At 41.1% G+C, this 12618-nt stretch overlaps 1 protein-coding gene across 2 annotated transcripts in view; it reads left to right on the forward strand.

Annotated features, from left to right (window-relative positions):
• Window positions 1-1884: 1884 nt before the first annotated feature.
• The window catches only part of OVA4 (Nucleotidylyl transferase superfamily protein), a 44392-nt gene continuing 33658 nt past the window's right edge, over window positions 1885-12618 (forward strand). The window contains exons 1-3 of one of the 2 annotated variants that reach the window (XM_059604512.2): window positions 1885-2094; window positions 2174-2326; window positions 3211-3298. In XM_059604512.2, the coding sequence (XP_059460495.1) occupies window positions 2024-2094; window positions 2174-2326; window positions 3211-3298 (312 nt within the window). In that variant the 5' untranslated portion in view covers window positions 1885-2023. The remainder of the gene's footprint in view (window positions 2095-2173; window positions 2327-3210; window positions 3299-12618) is intronic. The other variant, XM_059604511.2, reaches the window with a different exon arrangement.

The raw sequence follows: 12618 nt of genomic DNA on the forward strand, positions 1-12618 counted from the left end.
ACCCCTCAAGCGTCTATCTGATAAGATTTTCGATTGTGCCAAGTTTGGAACATTGATCTCAGCCTCCTTGTACTACATTGAATACAACAAACATGGTCGAATAAACCTTTGGTTCATGCTTTTATGTTCTTTTTTTGAAGATTCTCCTATTTCCTAGTACTTTTTCTGATTCTTTTGCTAAACATTATTATTCATAAAACTTGTAGTGTTCTCCCCCTTTGAATCATCTTTCCAACGGTTTTTGAATGTTCCAAATCCAGGTTGAAATGGGCCAAAACAATCAAAATTACCAAGCTTGTCTTGAATTGGCCGGTTCAAATGAACCAGGTGGTGCGAATGAACCAAACCGGGGATGATTGAACCGGCGCTTGGTGTTGGCAGCTCGGCGCACCACGTGGCTCAGTTTCTTAGCTGGGCAATGTGGCATGGGTCAAATGCTGGGTCGGGTCACAAATTCAATCAGTTCACGAGTTGGGCTTCGGGTTTGGGTAGTCCAATGGATTGGGTTGCAAGGCTTCAACCATTGAATGGGCTTGGGATCCTAGGGCTAACTTCAGGGTTGTGTACTTCCACTTCGGGCCAGGGTGGAATGGTGTTGTCCCATTTTGGGCCTAGGGTAACCGCATCTCAACTTGATTGCGGGCCTAGGGTAGACCTGCCCCAAAAGTGAAATGGCATTGTCCCATTTTGCTGGGACGACGCTGTTTCCAAATGAGGCATTGGAATACACCTTTATTGTAGTGGATGAAACGGTGTTGTCCAACTTAGATGGGATGGTGTCGTTTCGTATAGGGTTGAGGGGGACGTTGTTTTTGGTCCTTTGGGATCTTCTTCTTCCTACTGTGGATCTTCTTCCTCCTCCAGTGTAGAATTCAAACCAAAGTCCTCAAATGAAGAAACCCTTGAATTTTCTTCTTCCTCCCACATTTCAGAAGTGAGATTCTTGTTTGGAGATGAAATTTCAGTCTTGTCAATAAGAACCTTTTATGGAAAAAAAATATTTTTTAAATCCTTTAATGGCAGACTGATAAACTATTTCCCATCTATTTCTTCCAACAAGTATCTTCTTCTTAATGCTTAAGTGTTGCCTGTATATTTCAAGCCACTCACAATAATCACAATAGATTTTTCTTTCGTCTTTTCAAAAGTTTGATGTAGATTGTAGAAGGCCACTATTGAAGCCAAACCAATTACTTGCCTATTGATGGTTTGCTGAATATCAGACAAAGAATTTGAGAGTTTTAAATTTTCTCTTGATCTTCCATAACCTAGTTTTGATACCACATAACATTTTTGATAGTTGATTGTACACAATTTTTTTCCTCTTTAGGGTGGAAATCAAATGGAGGATTAAGAAAAAATATGAGAAGCAATCATAAGAAAAATTAGTCAGAATAGTGTTCTTATTGGACTCTATTTATAGAGTCTCAATTCATTGAAATTATTACCTTTCATGGGGATAATTAGGTATAGGATGACCACACTTATTACAGACTGATCACCTCTACATCATTAGATCAACCCCCGCCTATTTTGAGGTGGCTGAACCACCCTCGAAATCATTGTTGGGGACGACCCGGCCACCCCATAATTTTTTTTTTAATTATAATTTTATGATTTTATTTTATATCCATTCAAACATAATCTTAACTTTTTTTTTTTTTTTTTTTTTTTTTCATTTCGATATTTACAATTTTGAGTTGAATTAATTAATTTTTTTATAAAAAAATATCACGTCAAGCCATTCTAAATGCTCTTTAGACCAGAGTCCGGACTATGACAAAAGTTATTCTCACAAAAAATTGGTTGTCTCGCCATGTACGTTGCCAGTCGTATCACCTCCGGGCTCCAACATGATGTTTTGCATGGGCTTCGAGACCAAAATTGATGACACCCACGCCGATCCAGTCCTCTAAGCCCTTCTGTCCTGGGCCCAACTTTCTTGCGTTTCACACAACCAGTCGGATAAAACCTCTGGACGCAAAACCGCGAAAGGTCGAGAAAGGCAAGGACGAAGAAGAAGATGAGTCGCTCAGTTCTTTCCCACTTCCTCACTCTCTCACACTCCCCATGTTCACGCTTTACTCCGTCACTGTACTCTCTCTTTCTCTCTGCCCAATGTAGTAGTATATCTCTGCTTTTATCGTTAACGATTGCGTTTTATGTGGAGCAGGTGCTGTGGATTTCCGGTGAAGTACATGGAAGGAACTGGTTTGGTTCGTCGTTCTCGGCGTCCCATTGGACTCCGTGGCACCGGTTTCCCGTCCATTTGCAGTGTTTCCGCCTCTGAACCAGTTGTGCAAGAGAGTTCTCCAAGCTCTGCCAAGTAATTCCGTCTTCTATTTGATTATTATTGCTGTTATACCGCTGATTATCTAGTTTGATTTATTGGTCATGAGGGAGCATCTGGGTTACTTGGCTGAAACCAAATTATAAATTATGTGTGTTATAAAGTTAGTGATTTATTAGTATGGAAACAAATGAGACCTATAATTAAAAAAGAAATGGAAACCGATTGTGTAAAAGTAGTAATAATCCAATAAATGCAAGACAATTGAAGAGTGCGAGGCTGCTTTGCTTGAAATACAAAAATTGTAGACAAATCAAGGAGCTCGGTCTTTTGGGATTCGATTGAATTGTTTTCCTGGGAACTCAATACTTGGTATTGACAATGAAGAATAAGATTACATTATTTTGTAAGTGTGTTACCAGGGTTTGGCCAATATACATTCAGTTAAAGGATGCTTTTCATTTCAGAAATTCATGAAATCTAAGTTCAATCACTATGAATTTAACTTAATATTCATTAGCTTCGAATCGAGGGAAAATGGTTTAACATAAGTAGCACTTGGAGAATTTACTGTACCACCCAAATTTAATTTCAAGATATTACTTATTACTTTTTTAAACTCATTTTATATGTGTGTGTGCACCAGTGTATTTTTTGTTAGAGAAATGCTAGAGCATATACTCCCATACTTCTTCATTTTTTTTTTTGTTTTTTTTTTTAAGATCAACTAGATTTGGAGGACCCACCTAAGTGAAGGTGGATTTAATGGTTGATTTTTTATTTATTTATTTATTTATTTTAATTATGGAGAAGGATGGGAGACGGATAGGAATGGATGCTCTAGCATTTCTCTTTTAGTTATATTTAAACTCACATGTATTTGGATGTGTGTTCAATTAAGTTGAAGCATTGTTTCACAGGAAGAGGGTAGTTTCTGGAGTTCAACCAACTGGATCTATTCACCTGGGAAATTATCTTGGCGCCATAAAGAATTGGATTCCGCTTCAGGTTGTTTTGATTTTTCTCTGATATGCTCTTTACCAAAATCTGAACACATTGTTAGTTGCGTATTAGATAATACCATAGCATCATCTCCTAATGTTCCCATTTCTTAGAGAACTCCCAAAATCAGTTTATATTTTTTGTGACCACATGCATGTTGCTGTTGTTGCTTCCACAGCTGGTTTTCTCCCTCACTATTAAGAGCAACACTCTTTGAGCAGGAAAAGCATCCCTTACCTTTAAGTTTCCTGTCTAACTACATTCCATAAATAGGGGCTTATTATGATTTGTCTCTCTTGTTGGCGCAAGGCGACATTTTCTCCTTCTGTGTTTGTTCCTTGGGGTTGGCGGGGTTGTTTACTTTGGTTTTGATTGTTGACGATGCTCTTGGTGAGTTGGTTCTATGTAGAGGCCAACGCTTGAGGTTTTGGTGGCTGAAGGGAGATCAGTTCTTTGCTTGGTTGAAAGTAGACAAGGGTTTTCCCGAGTTGTGTTATTGGGTAAGATGGGTGTTGCCTGGTTGAAAACCACGGTGGAGGCGCTGATTCGTATGGCAAAGGTGAGAGTTTCTCAAATCGCATCGGGATGGGAACAAGGCCTTCATTGTTTAGAGAGGTTCTATCAGGTTAGACTAGTATCAAGAGGTGGCCGAGTATGTAGTGGATGGTTTTAGAGGTCTTATCCCAGAGGGGTGAGAAGGGTTGGGATGGAGAAGTTTTACCTTTGAATTGAGAAAGGTGGTGGCTTTTTTTGATTCCTCTCTCGATACGGGGAGCAGCATTTTGTTTCTGCACCATTGGTGGCTCTTAGTCAGTTGGTGTGAGAGGCTTTTCCTCGGTTTCAATGGGTAAGAACGTAGTGTTAAGAGGTGGCAGAAGAACGTATATGGATGTGTTGGGTTGGATGGGGCAGTTGCAAGGGTGCCCTTGAGCACCAGTAGTGAAGGCAGAGCTAGTGCCTCGTTCCTCTATACCTTAGGGTCATATAAGGAATGAGCTCCATGCAAGGATTTGGGTCAAAAGAATGCTGCTTGAGGTACGTTTGCAGACTTGTCCATTCCCTTATTTTGCACTGCACCTTGAGACGAGGTTGTGCGAAGGGGTGACATGGTGGATATCTGTGGGAACCTTCTAAATTGGAGAAGCCAGTTGGAGAAATTAAAAGGGGAGGTGGACTAGAGTTAGTGATAGTTGTTTAGGGGCTGAATTCTACTGGGCTGGAGGGTTCTAAGGCTCATCTCGTGTTAATATCTCCTAGTCTAAGTCATAGCCCATTTTCGAAGGAGAAAGCTCATATTGTGGTCAATAAGCATAAAGATCATCCTCTCCAGCATTTGAAGCACACGATTCATCTCGAGCTTAGTTTTAAGTGGGCTCTGAACAAACGGATTGGAAAGGCCACTACTTTAGGTAAGGACCGGAAATTGCAGTGGGTTTTGGGAGCCCAGTGGTTGGTAGGTGCTCCGCCTAGCTTTGCGGCCCTTCAGTGGACTTGCCGGCAGTTTTTGTTTCCAAGATAGACAATGAGCTAGTTTTGTAGACTCCTTCGGGTTCTAAAGTGCCGGCTGGTAACCTTCCGTCCACGGTGGAACCTTTGGTGATCTGATTGAAGAACATTGTCTTCCCCTCCCTCCCCAGATTTCGTTGGTGATGTGGCTGAGTTGGTTCGTTTTCTTCGTGGGCCATTCATTGCGATTTCTGGTGGCAATGATTGTAGGCCTAGAGGTATGCCTCGCCTGGTAAGGCTAGTAGGCATTAACGAAGGCTCTATGGTTGATCCTGTTTGCTTGAGTAATGTGGATATGAGTGCCAAGTTAGTTCCTCTACCTTCAGAGGTGAAGATTTCCCCTGGCTGAAATGTGGACAAGTTTGTCCCCTTTCCTTCTAAGGTGTTTTCCTCTAAGTTTAGAACTTTGTTGACTAACCAGAGTTAGTTTTTGTTGCCGGTGGGGGGGAGGGGGGGGGGGGGGGGGGGGGTAAGCTGGAGTCGTTTCTCTCCTCTTTTCCTTCTTCCAAAGAGGTGTTGCAGGGGGTAGTGCGAGTGTAGAGAAGGATTAAGGTATTGACTTTGCTGAGTTGGTTGGGGTTGTTGTGGGTAGGAGTGATGCTCTTGTAACCTAGCCTTGTCTAGATGTGGATTTTTTCTTTGAGGAGGAGCCACCTCTTTGAGATTCTGTCCAGCAGTTACTAATAAGAAAAAAGAAGGGACATTGTCTTCAACCTGGGTTGTGCAAATAGTGAAGGAAATTCGTCATTTTGTGGGGCTTTCGTGTGGGGGTTTTGAAGAGGAGCTTCTACTCTTGTTTGCGGTCATTGAAGCAAGCCACTCTAAGCAAGTTTCGGCCTCTTGCTCGAATTTGGGAAAAAAAGATAATAGCGAATTAAGAAAGTTATCTTGTTCTATAAACTATGATGCGATAAGTGGTAGTGCTAGCCATGGTAGAATCAAGGGGAGGGTTGCAAGTGTTTTTTATGAAGCCCAAGTTGGTATCTTGGAATGTGAGAGGGTTGAATGAGGGTGACAAGCGCTTGAGAGTCAGAAATGTTCTTAGGAAGTGGAAGACGGATATTATTTGTCTGTAGGAATGTAAATTGGACCACATTTCCAGTAGTGTTGTGCGAAGCTTGTGGGGATGTCAACATGTGGATTTGTGCTACTCAGCTTTTAGAGGTGCCTTTGGTGGAATCTTGCTTATGTGGTATAAGTGGGTTGTGGAGAAGATCGAAGAGTGCGAGGGAGTTTACTGTTACTTGCTCCTTTAGAAATGTCGAAGATGGTTTCTCTTGGGCTTGTGTGGAGGGGGGGGGGGGGGGGGGGGGTTATGGGCCTAATTCCAACTGCGATGGAAGGTACTTATGGGAGGAGTTGGCTAGCTTGCTTAATTGGTGGAATCTGTTGTGGTGCATTGGTGGAGACTTCGACGTCACCCGTTTTCCTATTGAAAGACCAGGTGAAACTCGTTTAGTCTCACTATGATGGAGTTTTCTAATTTTATTTTTCAGTAGGGACTCATGGATCTTCCCCTTGTAGGGAGGACTTTTACGTGGTCTAATAATCAGGTTTCCCTTTCTTGGTCAAGAATTGATAGGTTTCTTGTCTCTTGGGAATGGGAAGTTAATTTTTTTGATTTATTTTAGAAAAGCTTGCATATGTTGTGCTTAGACCCCTTCCTCATTCTCCTTGATTGTGGTGGTATTCATGGGGGCAAAAGATCTATTAAGTTTGGGAACATGTGGATAAAGCCTGAAGGCTTTGTGGACAGGGTGAGCTAGTGGTGGTCTTCTTATCACTTTCAAGGCTCTTCTAGTTTCATTTTGGCTCCTAAACTTAAGACCTTGAAAGTTGATTTAAAAATTTGGAATGAGTAGGTGTTTGACAATGTGGAGTCCCATAAAAAAAAATATTTTAGAGGAGTTTCATGTTCTTGAGGGATTGGAGGAAGAGAGAGCTTTAGTTGCTTAAGAGAACTTGAGGAAAATCATGGTTATCAATGAATTGCAAAAAGTTACTTTATTGGAGCAGATTAGTTGGAGCCTAAAGTCAAGGGGTCTATGGCTAGAAAAGGGTGATAAATGCACAAAGTTTTTCTATTGGTTGGCAAACTTGAATAGGAGAAACAATTGCACTGAATCATTGTTAGTAAATGGCTTAGTTTCTTTTAATCCATTTGCTATCAAAGAACATATTGTACAATTCTATAATAGTTTTTTTTTTTTAAGAATAGTTCAGCTGGCGGCCCATGCTAGATAACCTGGTTTTGACTCCATAGATGCGGAGGAGGCCTCTTGGTTAGTGAGATCGTTTGAGGAGAGTGAGGTCCTTGAGGTGGTGAAAGGTATGGACACTGATAAGGGGTCAAGTCCCAATGGTTTTTCTATGGCATTTTTACAAGCTTACTAGGATGCGATCAAGGCAGGCATTATGGAGGTGTTCCATGATTTTCATGCTAGCAGTAAGTTTGAAAAATGCCTTAATGCCACCTTCATTGCTCTCATTTCGAAGAAATCCAGAGCTATTGATCTTAAGGACTTCCGACCTATTAGTCTTGTGAGTGGAGTTTGTAAGATTATTACCAAAGTCCTTGCCAATGGTTTGAGAAGGGTGTTGTGGAGAAGATAATTTAGAAGCCCTAGAATGCTTTTGTTAATGGTAGGCAAATCCTTGACTATGTTCTCATAACAAATGAATGTATGGATTGTAGGATCAAATCTGGTGTGCCAGGGGTGCTTTGCAAATTGGATATTGAGAAGGCCTATGATAATGTCAAATGGGAGTTCTTACTTTATTTGTTGAGGAGGTGTGATTTTGGGGGAGAAATGGTGCTCTTGGATAGCACATAGTATTTCTTTGGTGTTTTTTATTTTATTTTTTGTTTTTGTGAATGACAATACATTTGGCTTCTTCAATGGCTCTTGTGGTTTTATACAAGGAGATCCTTTGTCACTTTTTTTTGTTTGTTATTGTTATGGAGGCTTTAAGTAAAATGCTTTCTACAATAGTTAATGAGGGTTTTCTCTCAGGCTTTTATGTGGGGTCTAGGCACATTGATGTGGTTAACATATCACACTTGCTGTTTGCGGATGACACTTTAGTTTTTTGTGGGGCCCATATTGACTACCTTCTGTATCTTCATGCTTTATTTTTTTGTTTCAACGTTGTTTCTGGTTAGAAAGTTAATTTGGCCAAGTCAGAGTTGGTTCATGTGGATAATATTGATAATGTGGATGGGTTTGCTAGCATTCTGAATTGCGGGGTTTTATTCGTTTCCTTTGAAGTATCTTGATCTTCCATTGATGGGAGGCTTTAAGGCCAAGTCAATTTTGGAAGGGTGCTATTGAAAAGATAGGGCGTAGGTTGGGTAGGTGGAAAATGATGTATTTGTCAAAGTGTGACAGGTTTACCTTCATCAAGAGCACGCGTTCCAATTTGCCTATGTATTTCATGTCTCTTTTCCCTCTTCTTGTTGGTGTTGCAAATCGCCTAGAGAAAGCTTCATCGAGATTTCTTATAGGGTGGGATTGGTGAAGTGTTCAAATTTCACTTGGTAAGGTGATATAAGGTTTGTTATCGAATCTCTGAGGGAGGATTGGGGGTTCGGAAGTTGCTAGTGTTCAATCGTGCTCTTTTAAGAAAATAGCTATGCTATGGGCATGAGAGAGAGGCTTGGTGGAGAGTTGTGATGGATTCTAAATTTGACAGTTCCCTCTTGGGTCGTATGGGGTGTGGTTATAGAAGAATATCATGAGGGGTTGGGGGATATTTTCTAGTTATACCAGATTTGAGGTGAGAGATGGCTCCAAGATTAGATTTTGGCATGATCTGTGGTTTGGGGATAAGGCCCTTAAGGAAGCTTTTCTGGATTTATATAGTATTGCTTGCATGAAGGATGCTTCTGTAGCGGTTCTTTTGGAGTTTCCTAGTGGCTTCGATTAGTGGAACGTAAGCTTTGTTAGAGCGGCTCATGATTGGGAGGTGGATGTCTTTCTCTCGTTTTTCAATTTGTTGTATTCCTTTAGCACACATGGAGAGGTGAAGACAAGCTTTGGTGGGTCCCCTCCAAAAGAGGGTTGTTTGATGTTAGATCTGCCTACAATGTCCTGATCTCGTCAGCAGAAGTCACCAAGAACTTGCTTAAGGTTTTGAAGTTCTATCTTTGCAAGTTCAAGGCTAAGAAGGACTTGAAGTTGGATGTGGGTCTTCTTGTGGGTGAGGCAGTCAATATCTCGCCTGGTGTGTTGCCGTTGGTAGGTGGCCAGTGCACAGTTCCAAGTGGGTCTTCTAGGTTGGGCTTTTTTTGGCTTTAGAGCATAAGGGCGTGCTGGTGGTCATGGCGGAGCTATTCTTGGCCTCGACGACCTCGGCTGGTGAAGTTTGGCTTGTTGGGTATACTTCGGTGAGTCTAGATGTTGCTGGTGTCGTCCATCCGCTGGATGTGGTTCAAAGGTCGCCATCTGTTAAGAAATCCCAGACTGGTCGAGTGCTGATGCAGGCTTTCTTTGGCGGGGTTTTCTCAAACTAAGGTCGTCTGCGGTTTGGGGTTGTTCTCCTCCAGCAGGTTCTCATTCCCCAAAATTGCTAGATGTTTTTGACTCTTCTTCCACGCTGGTTAGTGATCATGGCGATGGGGAGGATGGGGAGTTTCCTTACCCTTTGGGAAATTTCCCCTGTCATGCCTTTAGACTGGGCTTCCTTATGTGTTACGGACCTTTGTTTCGTGGTGGGGATCCACGAAGGGCAAGAGGATCAGACTGTGGCTCTCCTAAAAGCCATTGAAGAGGATCATTATATGGAGGCTTGCTCTAATTCTATGGGTAGAAGGGAGCTTTTGAACCTAGAATGCTATATAAACTATGATTCTGAAGTGGAAAATGCAAGGCTCACGTTTTTTTAGCTTGGAGCGCTTGGGGTTTTCGGGTTTTTAGGGCTTCTGGTGTTCTGTGGGATTTCTTGGTTGGGTTCTGGTTGGTGTTAGGTGCTTCTTGTTGTATACTAGCTGTGTACCCAGAGGCCCCTTACGCTCTTTAACAAAAGTTTCCATTGCTTATCAAAAAAAAAATGAGGATAGTCCCTTCCCTTCGAACAATATTTGGCGTACTAAAGTTCCTTTGAGAGTGACTTTCTTTGCTTGGTCGGCAGCCCTAAGGTAGATCCTTACCATGGACAACCTTAGGAATCAGCATGTCCTTGTTGTCTATAGAGTTTTTGTGTAATGCTGCCTGTGTCAACCAGTGCAGCAGTGTTTGTATATATAGCCAAGAATGAATTACAAGTCATTGTTAATTTAAACTCTACAATACAATACCGGTTTAAACACTATAGGAGAATACTAGAGTCCTATAATAAGTCTTCTTCTTGTTGCTTATCATCCTTTGCTTTGTCTCTAGGAGTTTGAGTTTGAGTAGGTCTAATACACCCCCGCAATCTCGACGGTGGAGGTTTGACGTTGAGATTGGACTTTAGGATTGTGAACTTCTTGGAGACTAGAGGCTTTGTGAGAATGTCTGCCACTTGATCTTTTCCCGAAATGAATCCGACGTCTAGAATTTTGGAGGCCACTTTATCTCGTACAAAATGATAGTCAATGGCGATGTGCTTTGTTCAAGCATGGAACATTGGATTTGAAGTGAGATATGTCGCGCCAATATTGTCACAATGCCGAATTGGAGGATGAGATAAGGAGACTCCAAGTTCACCCAATAGAGACTGGATCAAATTGCGTGGTGATTGAGGTGACAAGAGAATCCTAATCAGCACCAAGTCCATTGAGGATGTAGGAGACAATATCGAAGTCCTCAAGAGGGTGACCAATGGCTGCTAGCATGTGAGCAAAGCCTTGGGCCTTTTGAAAATAATCGGTGATTGGCTGAGCACCTTTCTTCAAAGTGGCGAGTTGATGTCGGACTTGTATGAGCCGAGCTTGAGAGTGAGAAGAGAAGAGCTTCTCCAAAGTAAGCCATAACGAATGGGTGGTGGAAATCCCAACTACGAGGTAATAACCCGTCAGACAAAGTGGAAAGAAAAGCACTCATGAGGAGCTTATCTTGGTGATACCAAAGCCGATAATCGGGATTTGGAACCAGCATCCCAGAGGTAGAATCAGTAGTGAGTTTTGGTGGCTGGAATGCGTGCCATCAACGAAACCAATGAGATCATGACCTTCAAGAAAGGGAACAACAACAACAACAACCACCTTCCAAAGGGAATAGTTATCCCGTGTGAGTTTGAGGGTAATATGATGAGTGCCGTTGTGCAACGGATTTTGTGGTGCAACATACGTCATAGGTAGTGTGGTGGAAGAGGTGGTAGAGGAAGAAGGAGAAGTAATCATGAAAAAACAAATTGATGTTAGTCGTGTTGAGGCTCTGATACCATATAGAGTTTTTGTGTAATGCTGCCTGTGTCAACAAGTGCAACATTGTTTGTATATGTAGCCAAGAATGAATTACAAGTCATTACTAACTTAAACTCTACAATACAATACAAGTATAAATACTAGAGTCCTATCATAAGTCTTCTTCTTGATGCTTATCATCCTCTGTGTTGTCTCTAGGAGTTTGAGTTTGAGTAGGTCTAATATTGTCAATTGGTGTTGTATGTGCAAGATGAACGGGGAGTTTGTGGATCATCTTCTTTTGCATTGTGAGGTTGTTTGTGCCTTATGGAATGCTATCTTTAGTCGCTTTGGGTTGCCTTGGGTTATACTTAGATGAGTTGTAGACTTGTTTGCTTGTTGGAAGGGGGCTGTTGGTAGCACTCAGAGTGCAGTTTTGTGGAAGATGGTGCATTTTTACCTTCTATGGTGTTTTTGGAGGGAAAGAAATGATAGAAATTTCGGGGACCATGGGAGAACGATGATGGAACTTAAGTATTTTTTTCTTTATTATTCTTTATCTTTGGACAGCTGCGTTTGCCTTTCCTTATGTGCTTAGTTTTCGTGATTTTTTATTTTATTTTTTTATTTTTTATAATTTTTATTTTTCTTTCTAGCTAGGTGTTTCTCTTGTATACTTTCTATGTACCTAGGTTGCACTTTTCACTTTTAATAATATCTTGATTAGTTATCTTTTTTGACATAGATTAGCCTTTTTTTGTTTGGCTTGTCATCAATTTATAAACTATTGATGTGAAACATCTGGTGAAAATGTCTTGAAAATCACACCAGCGGTTAGAACCCAATGAGACAGTCTTAGGACCTTGAATAAGGTTGTTTAAATCACTGTAACTGTTTGGGCTCTAACAGAGTGAAATAAGTTTAACTGCTGTGAAGTTCTGGACGAATAATGTTCAGTATTAGTTCCCTTCTGATAATCAAATTACACCTTTTGCTAACTCCATTGGAAAGCATGTCAAATTTATTTGCACCTACTTACCACCGATTGCTGGTCTTAGTTTCTCGTTGGATTTCAAAAATTTGAGTTGCAGTGATGAGCTTGGAAGCATACGTTTTCAAATTCTTTCTTTTTGTAGAATGAGCGCCTTTTCTCTTTCTTCATAAGGAGTAACAATTTGCTAAGGCAAGGCTATGGATGACTATGTCAGTTTGTTATTGTATGCCCGTCATGTGTTGAGTGGGAGTCATATGTTTCACCATATTGAGTGATGGGATGAAATTTATGTTTTGTTTGAAAAACTGATTCACAAGTGCATATATTTAATTCAGCTTGCTAGATTAAACACAGAGTGAATGAGGTTTCCCTTCATTGCTCACAAATACCATTTTACGTCAGCTAAATGATCATGGTTAATAAATTCTATATTGCTCACTTTTCTTCAAGGAGGTGGTTGACAGTTTCAAACCATTACTTGCTTCTACATACTTCAATGAA

This window comes from Corylus avellana, chromosome 9 (assembly GCF_965113065.1).
Source record: "Corylus avellana chromosome 9, dhCorAvel1.hap1.2, whole genome shotgun sequence".
NCBI lineage: Eukaryota > Viridiplantae > Streptophyta > Magnoliopsida > Fagales > Betulaceae > Corylus > Corylus avellana.